Source organism: Brachyhypopomus gauderio, chromosome 12 (genome assembly GCF_052324685.1).
Source record: "Brachyhypopomus gauderio isolate BG-103 chromosome 12, BGAUD_0.2, whole genome shotgun sequence".
NCBI lineage: Eukaryota > Metazoa > Chordata > Actinopteri > Gymnotiformes > Hypopomidae > Brachyhypopomus > Brachyhypopomus gauderio.
In genome coordinates, this window is record NC_135222.1 from 12,292,357 (window position 1) to 12,308,197 (window position 15,841).

At 40.0% G+C, this 15,841-nt stretch overlaps 1 protein-coding gene across 2 annotated transcripts; it reads right to left on the reverse strand.

Moving 5' to 3' along the window:
- Positions 1–698: 698 nt before the first annotated feature.
- LOC143527839 (interferon-induced protein 44-like) lies at positions 699–15,391 on the reverse strand. 2 transcript variants are annotated; one of them, XM_077023172.1, is made up of 7 exons: positions 15,191–15,385; positions 14,276–14,309; positions 13,718–13,916; positions 9,545–9,694; positions 6,466–6,634; positions 6,241–6,341; positions 699–1,768 (listed from the first exon to the last, which is right to left on the reverse strand). In XM_077023172.1, the coding sequence occupies exons 1-7, from the start codon at positions 15,210–15,212 to the stop codon at positions 1,592–1,594; spliced, it is 852 nt and encodes a 283-aa protein (XP_076879287.1). In that variant the 5' UTR covers positions 15,213–15,385; the 3' UTR covers positions 699–1,591. The 2 variants fall into 2 exon arrangements, with proteins under 2 accessions (XP_076879287.1, XP_076879288.1); XM_077023173.1 differs by lacking the exon at positions 9,545–9,694 and having other exon boundaries at positions 15,191–15,391.
- Positions 15,392–15,841: the final 450 nt, after the last annotated feature.

Consider the following 15,841-nt stretch of genomic DNA (forward strand, 5'->3'; position numbering starts at 1 on the left):
TTCTTGGGGTGATGAGATGTGTTGGGTTTGCGCCAGACATAGCGTTTTCCTTGGTGGCCAAAAAGTTCAGTTTTGGTTTCATCTGACCACAGTACCTTCCTCCATACAGTTTGGGAGTCTCCCACATGCCTTTTTGCAAACTCGAAACGAGCCTTCCTATTTTTGCCTGTAAGTAAAGGTTTTTTTCTGGCCACTCTTCCATAAAGCCCAGCTCTATGGAGTGTACGGCTTATTGTGGTCATATGGACAGATACTCCAGTCTCTGCTTGGGAACTCTGCAGCTCCTTCAGGGTTACCTTTGGTCTCTGTGCTGCCTCTCTGATTAATGCCCTCCTTGACCGGGCTGAGAGTTGTGGTACCATGTTCTTTCCATTTGATGATGATGGATTTGATGGTGCTCCGGGGGATCATCAGAGATTTGGATATTTTTTTATAACCCAACCCTGACTTATACTTCTCTACAACTTTATCCCTGACTTGCTTGGAGAGCTCCTTGGTCTTCATGGTGTTGTTTGGTTAGCTTAATGGTGTTGCAGCCTCTGGGGCCTTTCAGAAAAGGTGTGTATATACTGACAGATCATGTGACACTTAGATTGCACACAGGTGGCCTTCATTTCACTAAGTATGTGACTTCTGAAGGTAATTGGTTGCACCAGAACTTTTTAGGGGCTTCATAACAAAGGGGGTGAATACATATGCACTTGCCAATTTTCAGTTTTTTATTTTCATATTCTTTATATACATATATTTTTTCCTCATTTCACTTCTAAAACGTAGACTATTTTGTGCAGATGCATCACATTCAATTCAGATAAAAAAAAACAATACATACAGGTTGTAATGTAGTAAAATAGGGAAAAATCCAAGGGGGGTGAATACTTTTGCAAGGCACTGTAGGTGAGCCCAACTATATCTAGTTGGTATATCTCAGACTTAGGCACCAGCTCAGGCTCATTTACAATCAGAGAGGTCACGTTGCATGTTTCAAGAGGCAGTTATAGTAACTGAGGATTAGAATGACATGGTCGATCCACATTGTACCAGACCCCTATTACTGCCCCTCCAACAGGTGGTGTAACTGGACACTTATGCTTGGAGGGGTGGAGAGGTGGGGCTTTGGGAAGGGGGATGGTTGTGTTTGTGATGGTAGTACTGTGATATAGTATAGTTTTTTAAACTGAAATACTACTTATATAATGTTTGCACATACATTTGTACAAATTTTATTAGCAAAGGTTTATCACATTACAACAGAATCACTGCAGAACCATTACAAGCATTGTAGAAATGTCAAATATGTTTTACAGTGTATTATGTATTTTACAGAACATTGTATATTAATGTGGCACACCATATAAGTCAACCACATTAGGTTTGCATAAGTTTAAGGCAATACAAGGAAACTGAATTTCATTTTCACTAAATTGTTGGGTATATGACATGGTCAGTGAAGACATATGCTTTTAGGTTTACTCCAAAAAAATGTTAAGGGTGTCTTTTAGTGGTTTTATTACATTTTGCTATAATGTGAACAAGTTTAAAATACAATTTTAAAGGTTACAGAAACCCAGGATGATGAAGCAACCAATTACTAATCAAAGGAAGAGGTGCTTCTCCTCAGTGCATCATTGGCTATGTTCACAATCTGGTCAAGTGCCTTGAGAATCAGGATGTCCATGTCATCATCTGTGTCAATCTCCTCATGGTAGTTCTTCACAGGGAAAATATGGTTCATAGGGACACCAAGGCAGTTACTACACTCTTGCATCTGGAATAAAAGATCATGCATCATCAGAAAAATCACTTTTGATTATAAATAATTTCCTAAACACACTTAATCTAATTCAGGATGAATATGTACGAAAAATGCTCAGAAGAAATTATGCAGGGAGAACATGCACTTTTACACAGACAGTAGTCAGACTGGAAAAAACCCTGCATCACTGGAGATATAAAGCAGTAGTGCTAACCACTACTCTTGCTGCACTTAAACATAAAAACAGCAAGGGTATAAACAATAAGTGACAATCACTAATTCCAGGTGAGTCACACAGCACAGCCCAAGGAACCACAATACCCAGAATTCCCAGCAACACCTACTCAGATCCAACTCTCCCGATTATTGAAACACACCTGCCCCAGCATTATCAATTCTTTATAAACAAGATGCTACCTCTCAGTTGTTGTGAAGTATTGCCAACACATTGTTTGACACATTGTTTGATGGTTTGACCTGGTTTTTGCATGCATTTTTTCATTGGATTAGCCCAGTGTTTCTCAAAGTGTGGGGCTCGCCCCACTAATGGTGCGCATGGGTATTGCAGGTGGGGCGCAAGCAATTGGAAGAAATGAACCTTTTTAAGCCTGTCGTTTTAATGCCTGTTCATTTTGCATAAACACCGGATGTTTAAAATTTCTGCGGAACAGTGTGAACCAGGGCTAGATTCGGCCCTTTAATGAATTTGTACCAGCCCCCCGTCAAAAATTACGTTCACCACCCCCGCGTCAACAAATTACGTTCGCCTTTGGTTTTTTGTGTTGAGGTAGTCGTCGTTGTCAGAACACCATTCTGCTAGTTCCTGAATCTCCTCCCTGTAGACTGCTTCATCCCTGATGTGGCCGAATACTGTGGTGTCAAACTTGATACTGTTGGATCTGAAGAGTGGCACACAGTTAAGGGTAAACAGGAAGAAAGGCAGGAGTCTCAGGGCACTTCCTTTTGCCAATCCAGTGTTCAGGTAGAGACTGGAGGACAGGTTGTTCAGCCTGAGAGTCTTTGTCTGTCTATATACACTACCGTTCAAAAGTTTGGGGTCACCTAGACAATTTTGTGTTTTGCCCTGAAATCTCATACTTTTATTTATCAAATGAGTTGCAAAATGAATAGAAATATAGTCCAGACATTGACAAGGTAGAAATAATGTTTTTTTTTATTTGAAATAATTTTCTACTTTAAACTTTGCTTTCGTCAAAGAATGCTCCCTTAGCAGCAATTACAGCATTGCAGACCTTTGGCATTCTAGCTGTTAATTTGCTGAGGTAATCTGGAGAAATTTCACCCCATGCTTCCAGAAGCCGCTCCCACAAGTTTGGTTGGGTTGATGGGCACTTTTTTCGTACCATACGGTCAAGATGCTCCCACAACAGCTCAATGGGGTTGAGATCTGGTGACTGCGCTGGCCACTCCATTACCGATAAAACACCAGCTGCCTGCTTTGCCTGCACACCTTTGGAGGTGTGCTTTGGGTCATTGTCCTGTTGCAGGATGAAATTGGCTCCAATCAAGCACTGTCCACAGGGTATGGCATGGTGTTGCAAAATGGAATGATAGCCTTCCTTATTCAAAATCCCTTTTACCTTGTACAAATCTCCCACTTTACCAGCACCAAAGCAACCCCAGTCCATCACATTACCTCCACCATGTTTGACAGATGGTGTCAGGCACTCATCCAGCATCTTTTCAGTTGTTCTGCGTCTCACAAATGTCCATCTGTGTGATCCAAACACCTCAAACTTTGATTTGTCTGTCCATAACACTTTTTTCCAATCTTCCTCTGTCCAATGTCTGTGTTATTTTGCCCATATTAATCTTTTTCTTTTATTAGCCAGTCTCAGATATGGCTTTTTCTTTGCCACTCTGCCCAGAAGGCCAGCATCCCGGAGTCGCCTCTTCACTGTAGATGTTGACACTGGCATTTTGCGGGTACTATTTAATGATGCTGCCAGTTTAGGACCTGTGAGGCATCGATTTCTCAAACCTGAGACTCTAATGTACTTGCCTTCTTGCTCAGTTGTGCAGCGGGGCCTTCCACTTCTCCTTCTACTCTGGTTAGAGCCTGTCTGTGCTCTCCTCTGAAGGGAGTAGTACACACCATTGTAGGAAATCTTCTTCAGTTTCTTGGCAATGTCTCGCATGGAATAGCCTTCATTTCTCAGAACAAGAATAGACTGTCGAGTTTCAATTGAAAGTTGTCTTTTTCTGGCTATTTTGTGAGTTTAATAGAACCAACAATTGTAATGCTCCAGATTCTCAACTAGCTTAAAGGAAGGTCAGTTTTATAGCTTCTCTAATCAGTAAAACTGTTTTCAGCTGTGCTAACCTACTTGCACAAGGGTTTTCAAGGGTTTTCTAAATATCCAATAGCCTCCTTACACAGTTAGCAAACACATTAGAACCCTGGAGTGATGGTTGTTGGAAATGGGTCCCCATACATCTATGTAGATATCAGAGGTGGGTAGGAACGCGTTACATTTAGTCCGTTACATTTACTCAAGTAGCTTTTTGGACAAAAATGTACTTGTAGGAGTAGTTTTAATATGAAAGACTTCTACTTTTACTTGAGTAAATATGTGGTGAGAAAAACGCGACTTTTACTCCGTTACAATCGGATTTGCACCGCGCGCTACCGTTACTTTCGTTTTGTAAATAATTCGTGTTTTCAGTGAGAAGACTGACCAACGTCTCGTCACCCGAGTATGAGTGACCAATCAAATGAAGCCGGTCAATCACGTGATCACATACGCAAACTTTCTCCACCGGTAGCAAGAAAGTGACAGAAAAACTTACCGAGCATCCCTGACCTCATACAGCCAATGTTTACATTACAAACGTGTAAGAGGACAGCTATATTATGCGCTGCAGGGTTGCCAAGTTTTCAAGATCACTTAAGTGAGATTTAAACCGGGTGGGGGTTGGGGTTTGGGTGGTGAATGTAAATTGTTGACGGGGGGGGGGGGGTGTAAAATGGACACAAATTAAGTATTATATCGCGATCGATCGATCGCCGGTGGTTGGCGCCAGAGCGAACTAGTAACTCATTGAATCATAGATGTGGATCAGAGGTAAATAAACTAGATTTTTTTCGGCGTGAGAAATCGGATGTGTGGCGTGTAAGTGTGTGAAGACAGACAAATGCGTGTGTCTCACGCTCAATGCGTGAGAGTTTGCAACCTTGGCGCTGCCAATTGTGTCTGCAAACGTGTGGACATTTCAGCCTACAAGAACTCAACATCAAATATGAGGAAACACGATGCGATAACGTTTGTATGATGTAATTATTAAATGTAACGCAGTGCAATACTAAAAACCAGTTCTCAAACTGATTGTACACACTAGCAATATAGGATGATTAAGTCTGCTACAAATTGATTCAGTTGGTGTCAAGTTGTAGCTACACGTATTGGCTGACAGTCTCATCAGTTAGTGCCTTTGTGGAACACATTAAAGTTACACAGGCCTAATAATTAGGAACAAACAAAAATACATATTTATAATAAAAAATTTATATATATAATATTTATTTATAATACATTATTTTTATCATTAAAAGTCATTGTTTCCCATAATTCAATTTCCCATGATGTAATTTACTGACACAAGACAGTACTCATGCATTTACTCACTACTTGAGTAGCTTTTAATCAAAGTATTTGGTTCAAGTAACTGTACTTTTACTTGAGTAAAATTGTTGAATACTCTACCCACCTCTGGTAGATATTGCATTAAAAACCAGACGTTTACAGCTAGAATAGTCATTTACCACATTAATAATATATAGAGCAGGGGCACTTATATTTTTCCGCGGTCCAATTTTGGCAGATAGCTCTGACCTGAGGTCCGGGGCGGTGGGGGGGGGGGGGGGGGGGGGGGGGGGGGGGTTGGGTGTGGGGGCGAACGTAAGTTGTTGAGCTTGGGGGGGCGGAGAACGTAACACTCGTCACGGAGTGTTTTTTCAGTAGCCCTGAAATAAATGCTCCGGTTTAAAATTTAGTCTCCCGTAAAAATAAAAAAATATTTTTGGCATTTGGGTCCGTATCCAGTTAATCAGGAATGTGATTGGGTCCCCATTTGGTGACCCCTGATATAGAGTGTATTTTTGATGCATTTAATGTTAGCTAAATTGAAAAAAAAACTGCTTTTCTTTCAAAAATAAGAACATTTCTAAGTGACCCCAAACTTTTGAACGGTAGTATATGTCTTGTCTTTGTACCAGTTGACTGCTGGTTATTGCTTCCTTAATTTGCATTAGTTCACGGGTTTTGAGTTTGTGCACTTTATCCATTAAGTCCTCCATTTTCCCTGAGACTGCTGTGATTGCTTCCTTCTTCTTTTGCACTCCCTTGCCCATCATATAATGACTACTAAGGAGCGAAATCTGGTGAGACACTAAGCCTCGCAATGGGCTCATGATACCGTTTTAAGATGGAATCTCTTAGTAGAAATGCAATAGACATTATTACCTTCTCTTTTATCTTCTTGCTGGTGTAGACCTTCCGTAAATCCTCTTTAACTAGTGGACAAGCTTCATCCACTCGCGTCATGATGATTACTTGAGGCATTTCTGAGCAACATGATAAGTAACATCTGAACATGATGTTGAATCCACTCAATACTTTTTCCCAGTAATAACTTTTTCTTAAACACATGAAAGATTCTAATCAATAATATCAATATATCTTCCTTACCCAATTCAGTTGCCTTCTCACGAATGTATCTAATCTTTTCAATGACCTTATTGTCCATACGTGATATTTTGTCTGCCCCTATGATGTTTACCAGGCAGTACGTCTGATCACCAAGACTGGGGACATGTCTGTCATGGTCCTTTGAGGTTGAGGGGTTTGCAGGATTAAACTGAACATGTGAGGGGAAGAAACACCAAATATTAGTCACATTGTAGGATTAATATTCAAAGAGTGGCTCTAGGTCAGGGATGGGCAACTGGCGGCCCGCGGGCCGTGTCCTCACTCAGTGCGGCCCACAAATAGATCAATAATAATTTAATAATTAAAAGAAAAAAAAAACGATAGAGCAGGACTTTTTTGTTCTTGTTACGTAGGGCTATGTCCCCCTCTCCCGTGTCGGTGTTGTTCCTTGCCCGGTTATCCCGCCCTGCGTGTCTGTTGCCCTGGTTTCCCTCTGTCTGCCACGCACGTGTCGTCATTGTGTTAAATTGTGTCTAGTTTAGTCCTGTGTACTTGTATTTCTGTGTTTCGCCCGTTGTCGGTTATTTGTGGTTTGTTCGGTTTTGTGGATTACACCATGTAACAATTTTCAAAAAATATTTTGTTCCCAGTTGTTAAGTGTGTTTTCCTGATTGTTTGTACCCTAAATAAATAGAAAAACATTATTATTTCCTGTAAACTTTGCTTTTGTGGTCAGCACAATGATATTTTGAAATTAATCTATTTTTAAGGATATTCGCCATATTTCAAGATACTTAAGAAGCTTCTGGAATTGTGAGAACTATCAAGAAGTTTCTAGAACTCTCCAGAATTATCTAGAACTTTCTGGGACTGTACAGAATTGTAGGTAGCTGTATAACTACAGTTATATAGGGCCACTATAGCCCTTCCTGAGAGATGGAGAGACATGATCTAATTGATTGGGATTGCATAGTAAGTGGGCAACAGCCATCACAGACAAAGGGGAATTGACCTAGATAGACAGGTGTGAATTCAATATCTATTCAGATTCTGATAACGACAGTATTCACACTTCACCCCAAACCCATTACAGGAGGAGCTTAGGAAGGACCACTACTTTCAAATGTATATATTATGTGTTACTCTGCTACATTGGGTGATCAATCGTGCTCTGCTGAATCCTCAGTACACTCTTGTACTTTGATACTGCATGGAATAAAGATTGACAATTTTTATCGAGTTTGGAGGGACATCCTTTTCCCTTACAGTACACAGCAACTTAGTCAATTTAGATGACATCAAGAGGTTGCATACATCCAGCAGACGCATTTTGCTATGTAGGCCTATGTGGCCATTTTATAAAGACAAGAGTGAAAAAGTACTCTGCTGGTGTCAAATGGTGTCATTCCTGATGGGCTTCTAAGGTGGTTTTACTAAGTATCTTTGCTTTATTTGCCTTTGGGACAGCCGGGATACTAAAGCGCACTATCACAGGCGGGACTGGCCTCAGTGGACAGAGTTCACTGTGAGGAAGAACAATGTAAAGTGGGAGCCACTGGTGGACCCACACAAGGTGCTGATGCCAAGACTACACATCAAGTTGGGGCTCATAAAACAATTTGTCAGGGCTCTAGATAAGGAGTCGAGAGCTTTCAATTACCTCCAAGATCTTTTCCCTAAGCTGTCTGAAGCAAAGATCAAAGCTGGTGTCTTCGTTGGACCACAAATCAAGAAGATCATAGAGTGCAGTGAATTTCCCAAGAAGCTGAATAGGAAGGAGAGAGCAGCTTGGAACAGTTTTGTCACAGTGGTTCGCGGCTTCCTAGGCAATCATAAAGATGAAAACTATGTACTGGTTCAGACTCTGATAAAGAACTATGCTGCAATGGGCTGCAGGATGTCACTCAAAATCCACATCCTTGATGCTCATCTTGATAAGTTCAAAGAGAACATGGGAGTTTATTCAGAGGAGCAAGGCGAGCGCTTCCACCAAGACATAATGAACTTCGAACGCGGTTACCAAGGACAATATAACGAGAACATGATGGGCGACTCTACTTGGGGACTGATTCTTGAAACTGATTTGCAGTATAGTCATAAATCTCGGAAAACCACACACTTCTGAACAGTTTTTGGTAATCTGTGTAAATTTGCAATGCCTATAGTGTTCTTAGTCTGTCTGTATAAATGAGAAGATGCAAAATTGTCTGTTTCTATAATAAAAATTCATAATTTTCGTTGCCGTGGTCACAAAAGCAAAGTTTATGATAAATGTAAGCAATTTTTAATTTGTTTTAGACATAAGCAATTGGAATATAACATTAAAAAGCTGGGAACAAAACTTGTTACATAGTGTTATCTGTCATCGCTGTTCTGGTATTTTCCGTCTCCGTTGTGTTTCTCCGTTGTGAATGGCTCTCCTGTTACGACTCATGCCTGTCCTGTTGACCACTTGGACAGCTCTCCCGTTTTGACCCGTGCCTGTACAAACGACTTCGCCTATGGAATTCTCCTTATTAAATCTCGCTCTTCTCAGCATTTGTGTCCGCCTCCTCGCTCCGCAGCGCGCTACGCGTTACAGTTCTTTGATATGAAGGAGTTCAAATTCCTTTTTGCACTTTTTTATAAAGCAAATGTTTTGTCTTTGTTGCTTATTAAGGACATGTTAATGCATTTATATGCAGAAAATAGATGTATGTTGGTGCAATAAACATACAGATCTGAATTCATTTCAAATGTGTTCTTATTGAGAATAATTTGTAGTGTCTTTCATATCCAATTAGTGCGTGGTCATGTGGCCCTCCAATAATAGTGCTGAAAAAACTTTGGCCCTCTTTATCATGGAAGTTGCCCATCCCTACTCTAGGTTATGGATTTTAGCAGATATATTCTTTATCAACTGATATGCATTTTATTAAAGGACATTTCTACATTTCTAATGTTTTACTTAAGTGTTTATTAAAAACTGAAGAACATATGTAGACTATTAATCATTTCATGTTTTTCACTTCAAAGATTTTCTGGAATTAGCATATTGAAACAAGCTCTGTAGTTTTTTACATTCTGAGTAAAGGTTAAATATTTGTATTCTGTCTCACTCAATGTAGAATGATCTCACTTTATATCCTTCCTTGACCAACCCTTCTAGGGCTTTGGTGATGTCCTCCACACGTGCACCGCAATCCTTTGCTCCTTCAAGTCCCATGATGTCGTTAAAGACAAAAGGTAGAGGAAAACCATCACCTCTATCAATGTAGTGGGTTTTATACTAAAAAAACACATGCACACAGAATTAGAATATGTCATTTATAACTAAATTTGGATATATCTAAAGTTAGGAGGAGTAACAGACAATTAAACAAGAAAGTTGAGAGAAGAAAAAGAAACCAAGAATTTGATGAGAAGAGAGTAAACATTAGAATGAGTGCAGTAAATGAGCATAGAATCAGTGTGGTAACCTAGCAATGCATATAAGTAGCAGCGACCGGACAGTTGTTAACAAGCGCTAACACAACAAAACAACAAAATAACGGTGCTGATACATACAACTGACAACAGACAGACAGACGGATAAGGACATCACCCAAAAATGGAAAAAACGGTTTCCAACGGCCATTCACTAAGTAGAACTTACTTCCCTACCCAGCTAAGTAGAACTTACTTCCCTACCTACCAAACCATTGAGACTGTGTCTGTTAACCGTGGCAGATATAGGAATAACAGGGCGATATGTTTTACAAATCTAATTAAAATTAAATAATAAACATGAAGTGAGCAGCAATATTAAACTAAGGACGTACTCACACTAGGCTCTGTGATCCGGGCCCGGGCACGGTTCCCTGCCGAAGCACGGTTCGTTTGGCTAGTGTGAGCGCTCCAACCGTGCCCGGGCCTGGATCAGTTAACCGTGCTCGGGCCCGCTTGAAGAGGTGGGCCAGGGCACGATTCATGTGGACTCGGGCACGGTTCGCTTCTAGTGTGAGCGCTATCCGTGCCCGGGCCCGCTTGGTGCCTCGTGTGATTGGTTCATTTCGCTGGAACTCAAACATGACATCAGTGATGCGACGCTCACGTTAAACAGTCATAGTGGCAAAGTGATTAGCAGACAATCGTTGTGTTAAATTATCGATAAATCTGTGCTTGCACCGTGTTTCTGCACTCCCAAAACGACTCCAAAAATACAATAAAAAGAGAATCGTGAACTCCATAGTTTTGTGCGAGCGCGCTTTTTTTCCAAATAAAGCGCCGTTGTGATGACGTAAGCGTGCTCGGGCCGGCTTGATAAAGGCAGTGTGAGTGCAGGCCAGAGGGGGAGTGGGGAGGGGGGATAACCGGGCCCCAGCACGGAACCAGCAAACCGTGCCTAGTGTGAGTGCGCCCTAAGGCTAGGACTTCTAAACATTAGATCGCTTGCATCAAAGTGATAGTAAACGAAATAATCTCAGATAACAGACTAAATGCACTCTGTTTAACAGAGACATGGGCTAGAGTAGACGAATATGTGGAATAATCTTCCTGCCTTTATTTGGGACTCAGACACAGTCTCAATGTTTAAAACTCGACTAAAGACTTATCTGTTTAGTTTGGCCTTTGAATAATCTGTTACATATTTACCACATCACATATCTTTCTTCTCCGAGGTTCACCTGGGGAGTAACACTGCAGTCGGAGCCTACAACACCAGTATCATCACTCCGACACGGAATGAAAACCTGGCGTTCATCACAAGACATTTACATTGACAATATCAACACCCAGAACTTTCATTCTAGTTACCTTATACTTAGCCTGATTGTGTGATTTGTTTGTGACTTGTGTATTCATCTATATAATTTGTTTTTGTGTAATTTGTGTGTTAACAGGCCGCCCAATGGAGGATGGGTTCCCTTTTGAGTCTTGGTCCTCCCAAGGTTTCTTCCTATTCCCCAGGAGTTTTTCCTTGCCATGGCTTGCTCATTAGGGATTTGGACCCATAGTATTGTTAACCTTTTAAATTCTGTAAAGCGCTTTGTGACAATATGTGTTGTGAAAAGCGCTATACAAATATATTTGATTTAATTTGATATAAAAAATAAACCATCAACAGGTAATTTGAGCAATACAATACAATAATACATTAACCAAATGTTTTTTCAAAGAAAAAAGATTCACACTGTGTCTGAAACCTGCACTGACACCTTTCAGGATATTATTTCAAAATTGGGGACATGGTGTGAGCATGCTCCACAGCCTGCTGTGATTTTTCTAATTCAGGAATTGGTTAGCAAGTCAGCACCTTGTTATGGAAACTATAGGGTTATAGTATTCAATAAGTTCACTAAGTTGGGGCCAACCCATTTTTTTTTGCCAGCTGTGTTGACACCAGAGGTCAGAGGGGTATAACCAGATTGTTTAAACCATACAGTGTTGCGGGCCATATTAATGTCGTATGACGCAGGGGGTGGGCATGCAGGCCATGGGTGGTCCTACATGAAAAAACTGTTTCTTATTGTGGCTTCTATACATGTGTCTTAAAGTTACTTTGTTCATCAGCATGGAGTGCTGGAGCAGGTCATGACTAGTCCAGAGTCTTTTCTGGAAGGTCCTAAGGAAAAGCCTTCTGGCCTACATAAGTCCTTTTTTCTTCTTCTGTTCTCTTGTTTTATTGTGAAGACATGAACTAACCATTGGTTCAATGTACAGTGTTTGGGTTTCTAACAAAGATCACTAACAAAACATTCTGACAGTGTTTGAGATCTCCAGGGGCTCCGTAGTACAAAGGCGGTGCAGACATGCATGTTCAACTGTTATTACGGAAACATGGCTCCACCCAACAACTCCAGCTGAGGATATTAGAAGCGCAATCTACTCAGCCCACCTCTACAACTACAATAATTGCAAATGAGGAAGTATATAATCACACAAGATAACTATTGTTCAAATATAAAGGTAACTGACTGCTGTGCAGATTTGGAATACTTAACAATTGCTACCTGTAGCAAACAGAGTGCCCATTCTGATGGACTTTTCACAGGGAGCTTCAATCAGACAAATCTAAAGACATGTTCAGTGCTCCAAAAGAGCAAAAAACACACCTGACTATGTTTGTCAATGGTTAAAAGATATCACTCCTCCCATGTCTGGACCAATCCCATCACTCCCCTTTTCCCAGTTTACAGACCTATTGTCAGCAGGATCAGGATGTAAAGGTATGGCCTGAGGGAACATCAGCTAAAAAATGAGCATGAGCATTGGGCTGTGCTGCTCGGACATCCACGCAAATGCTCTTGATAAAACTGAGCACAAAGTGTTAGTGGTGAACACATTACAGTAAATAAATAAAAAAACTGCATGCTTTGCTCTCTTTGTTTGCTACATTTATGAGCACAGTTTCCTGGTAAACTTTTTGACCAAAATACCAATGCTGAGGGATTTTTATGGAGTTTTTTATTGTCACCAGAATCTAACCTGAAACCATTTTTCTAGGGGGGGAAAAGCGTGTGACATTCAGTCAGGTATCAGCAGCATTAAGTGGCCTCTGTGCCACCCAGAAATGGCACCTTGTAGCAGGTGCCACATAATCTACATTTGCACAAATCCTACAAATGGGATGCCACTCACTCTCAGTTGTTTAAATTGTGCTGATGGCATGAATGTGAGCATTCACTGATAAATATAATCTATAATAATAAATCCTTTAAATTTACAGTGCTGTCTTTAACTGTCTACCACTGTAGATTCACGTACCCTCCTATAATCTAAATTCGACATTATCACAAAACAGTATTCTGAACTAGTAATTTAGAGCTGGCTAGCTGGTTGTCAGCTAGTATGTTTCACACAACATAGTTCATAACTTTTGTTTGTAAATTATCTTCATTTCAACAAATGGCAATTTGGGGGTCATCAGGATGGTATAAGCAAGTGCCCGATACATAGAGTCATCCAAAATAATCGTTAGATGCCCATCATCAGAGGCAGGCAGCATTTCTGGACAGCAGATGCCACAGTCAAGTAGCACTGGCCACACTAAGTGTCACGATTATGTGGCACCTGCCACACTCTGCCATTTCTGGGTGGCACAGTGGCCACTTCGTGTTGCTTACATGCCAAACAGGGAGCGCTGTAAGACCGGAGTTAAAGAATCCTAAATTTAATCCATTAAATCAATTAATTTTAATGCCTAATATATGTATATATTTTCTTCCCATGTTAGGTTTAAAATGTATTATTTGAAAGTAATTAAGTTTGAACACTTGTATGAAGACTAGGGTAACCTTAAGTATAATATACTTACAAAATATGTACTTACTTTTTTTGTGAAACTTGTGCCAGATGCAGCAGCAACAAGAGCATTACACGTGATTCGTCCTTGGAAAGCATTATTGACTGAGTTTATGAAGCTGGACTTTCCTCCTGCAATCTCACCAACAACCAGAATCCTGATGTGTCTGACATTTTGACTGCTGACACGGAATCTCCTCAGTTTCATTTCTAAGTTTTTTTTTTCTCTATCATGAAAAAAAATTACAAAAAAGGTTAAAGTGGTTTAAAACATTAACAAAATGTCCCCATAGCAATGCACAAGCAAAGCATAAAGTATTTAAAAGAATCTTTGGTGGCATCTCATAAGAAGCCCTAACCCTAACTGTAGATTTGACATTAAGGCCGTGGACATGTGACCAGAAGCAAAGTTCATAACTCTTTCATGACTGTGTCCTGTAATTGCTATACTATGTAATTAAAGCTGAAAATGGAGAACAGAGCACATATCAGCAGAGACAAGACAGGAGTGACATGACCCAAGAAATAGAATTGGAAATAGGTGTTAAGTTGGTTATTTGTCTGTAGAAAACCTAAACTGACTTACCCCCAATGTATTTTCCTCCATGGTTTATCAAATTCTGAAACAAAACCATTCACCAGTAATTACACTATCCAGGTCAGACACTACAAATACAACTCTGGTGCAGTTTACACACAACATCAATAAAAGCATTCAAAATGTTCCATTGGCTTGAGTCCAGGGGATTTCATAGTCTCAGCTGAACAATTGCCTCCGTCACTCTTCCTGCCTCTGCTATACTGTTCTGCTTCACAGTCCTACTGATCACTAACCTCCCCAATCCCATGTTGTCCATTATCTTCCCTATTTATAATGTGGACTGAGTAGATAATTTGTGGTTTTCCTTGATGGGGGTCCTGTTTACAGTATAGACTCGTATGCCTTTTTTATTGATCTGTTGTACTGTTTACATGACTGTTTAAAGAACTTGAGATTGGCTTGAGATTTTTTTCAACATTAAATTAATCTAAAGTTATAATGATAAATTATTTTAACAATGTAACCTTAAATTCCTGGAAACAAATAATTATTACATGAATAATTAAAATCTTTACAATCTTACTAGTATCTAATCCTTATATCTTTAGTCTTTGTTCACACCTAGTCATTTGTTCAAATAGTAAAAACATAACTGATATATTGGTAAAGCACCCAATGTGAATTTAAACAACTTTAAATCAGATTGTTCAAACCAGTTTAGGCAGTTACAGTTGTCAGCCCTGCTCGTGTTTTGACATATGCCTGTTCTTATCACTGAGAAATCAGTACAAATCCAAATAAAACCTCTATGAATAAGCAACAAGTCTCCAAATTGAATCAGATTTTAACCTGCCTAATGTCATACACTTTGATTACAAAATTCAAATTCATGTGGTTAAACTGTATCAGAATACAATATAGATAGAATAACATTGCAATCACTTGTGCCTCAGAACTCACCTTTATATGGTTGAGGTTGCATTTCTCTCTTTTATAGATGATAGAGAGAGCATTGGTTTGATTGTCAGCGTCAAGTTTGTTGATTAATAATCCATTTGGTCAGAAGACAAAATTCTTTATGTACACACAGTTTGTGGTCAGGTAAGTCTGTTTCAGCAGCTTGTTTTCCAGGATTATATGGGTAGTGCTCTGCCTGTTTTTTTGTCTACATTCTCACGCCCTCTTGCACACCTACATTCACATAAATAGAAAATGAAACTAATACAAACAGGTTTATACTACCGAGATATTCTACAGTTAGTATTGTGAGAACCTGATTACATTTCATGTTAAAGACCCACTCTTTAACAAGTTTTATTAAATTTAAATTTTTTTTTAACTTTTTACATGTCGTGTGAGCTCTTTACTAAACTCATCTCGTTGTCAGTGGATCTCCAACCTCCTGACAGGCAGATCACAAGCAGTATGGATGGGCAGACATCATCAGCCTCATTCTCCCTGTTATGTCTGGCTCCACCCCCTCTATTAGCTGTCACTGCCTGTCGTTCAGTTCTGTGTGTCAGTGTTTTTCCATGCCTGTTTGTCCCACCTTCCTCTTATCCCTGCCCCATTGTTATTGATCCCACCTGTGTCTTGTTAGTTCCCTATTAA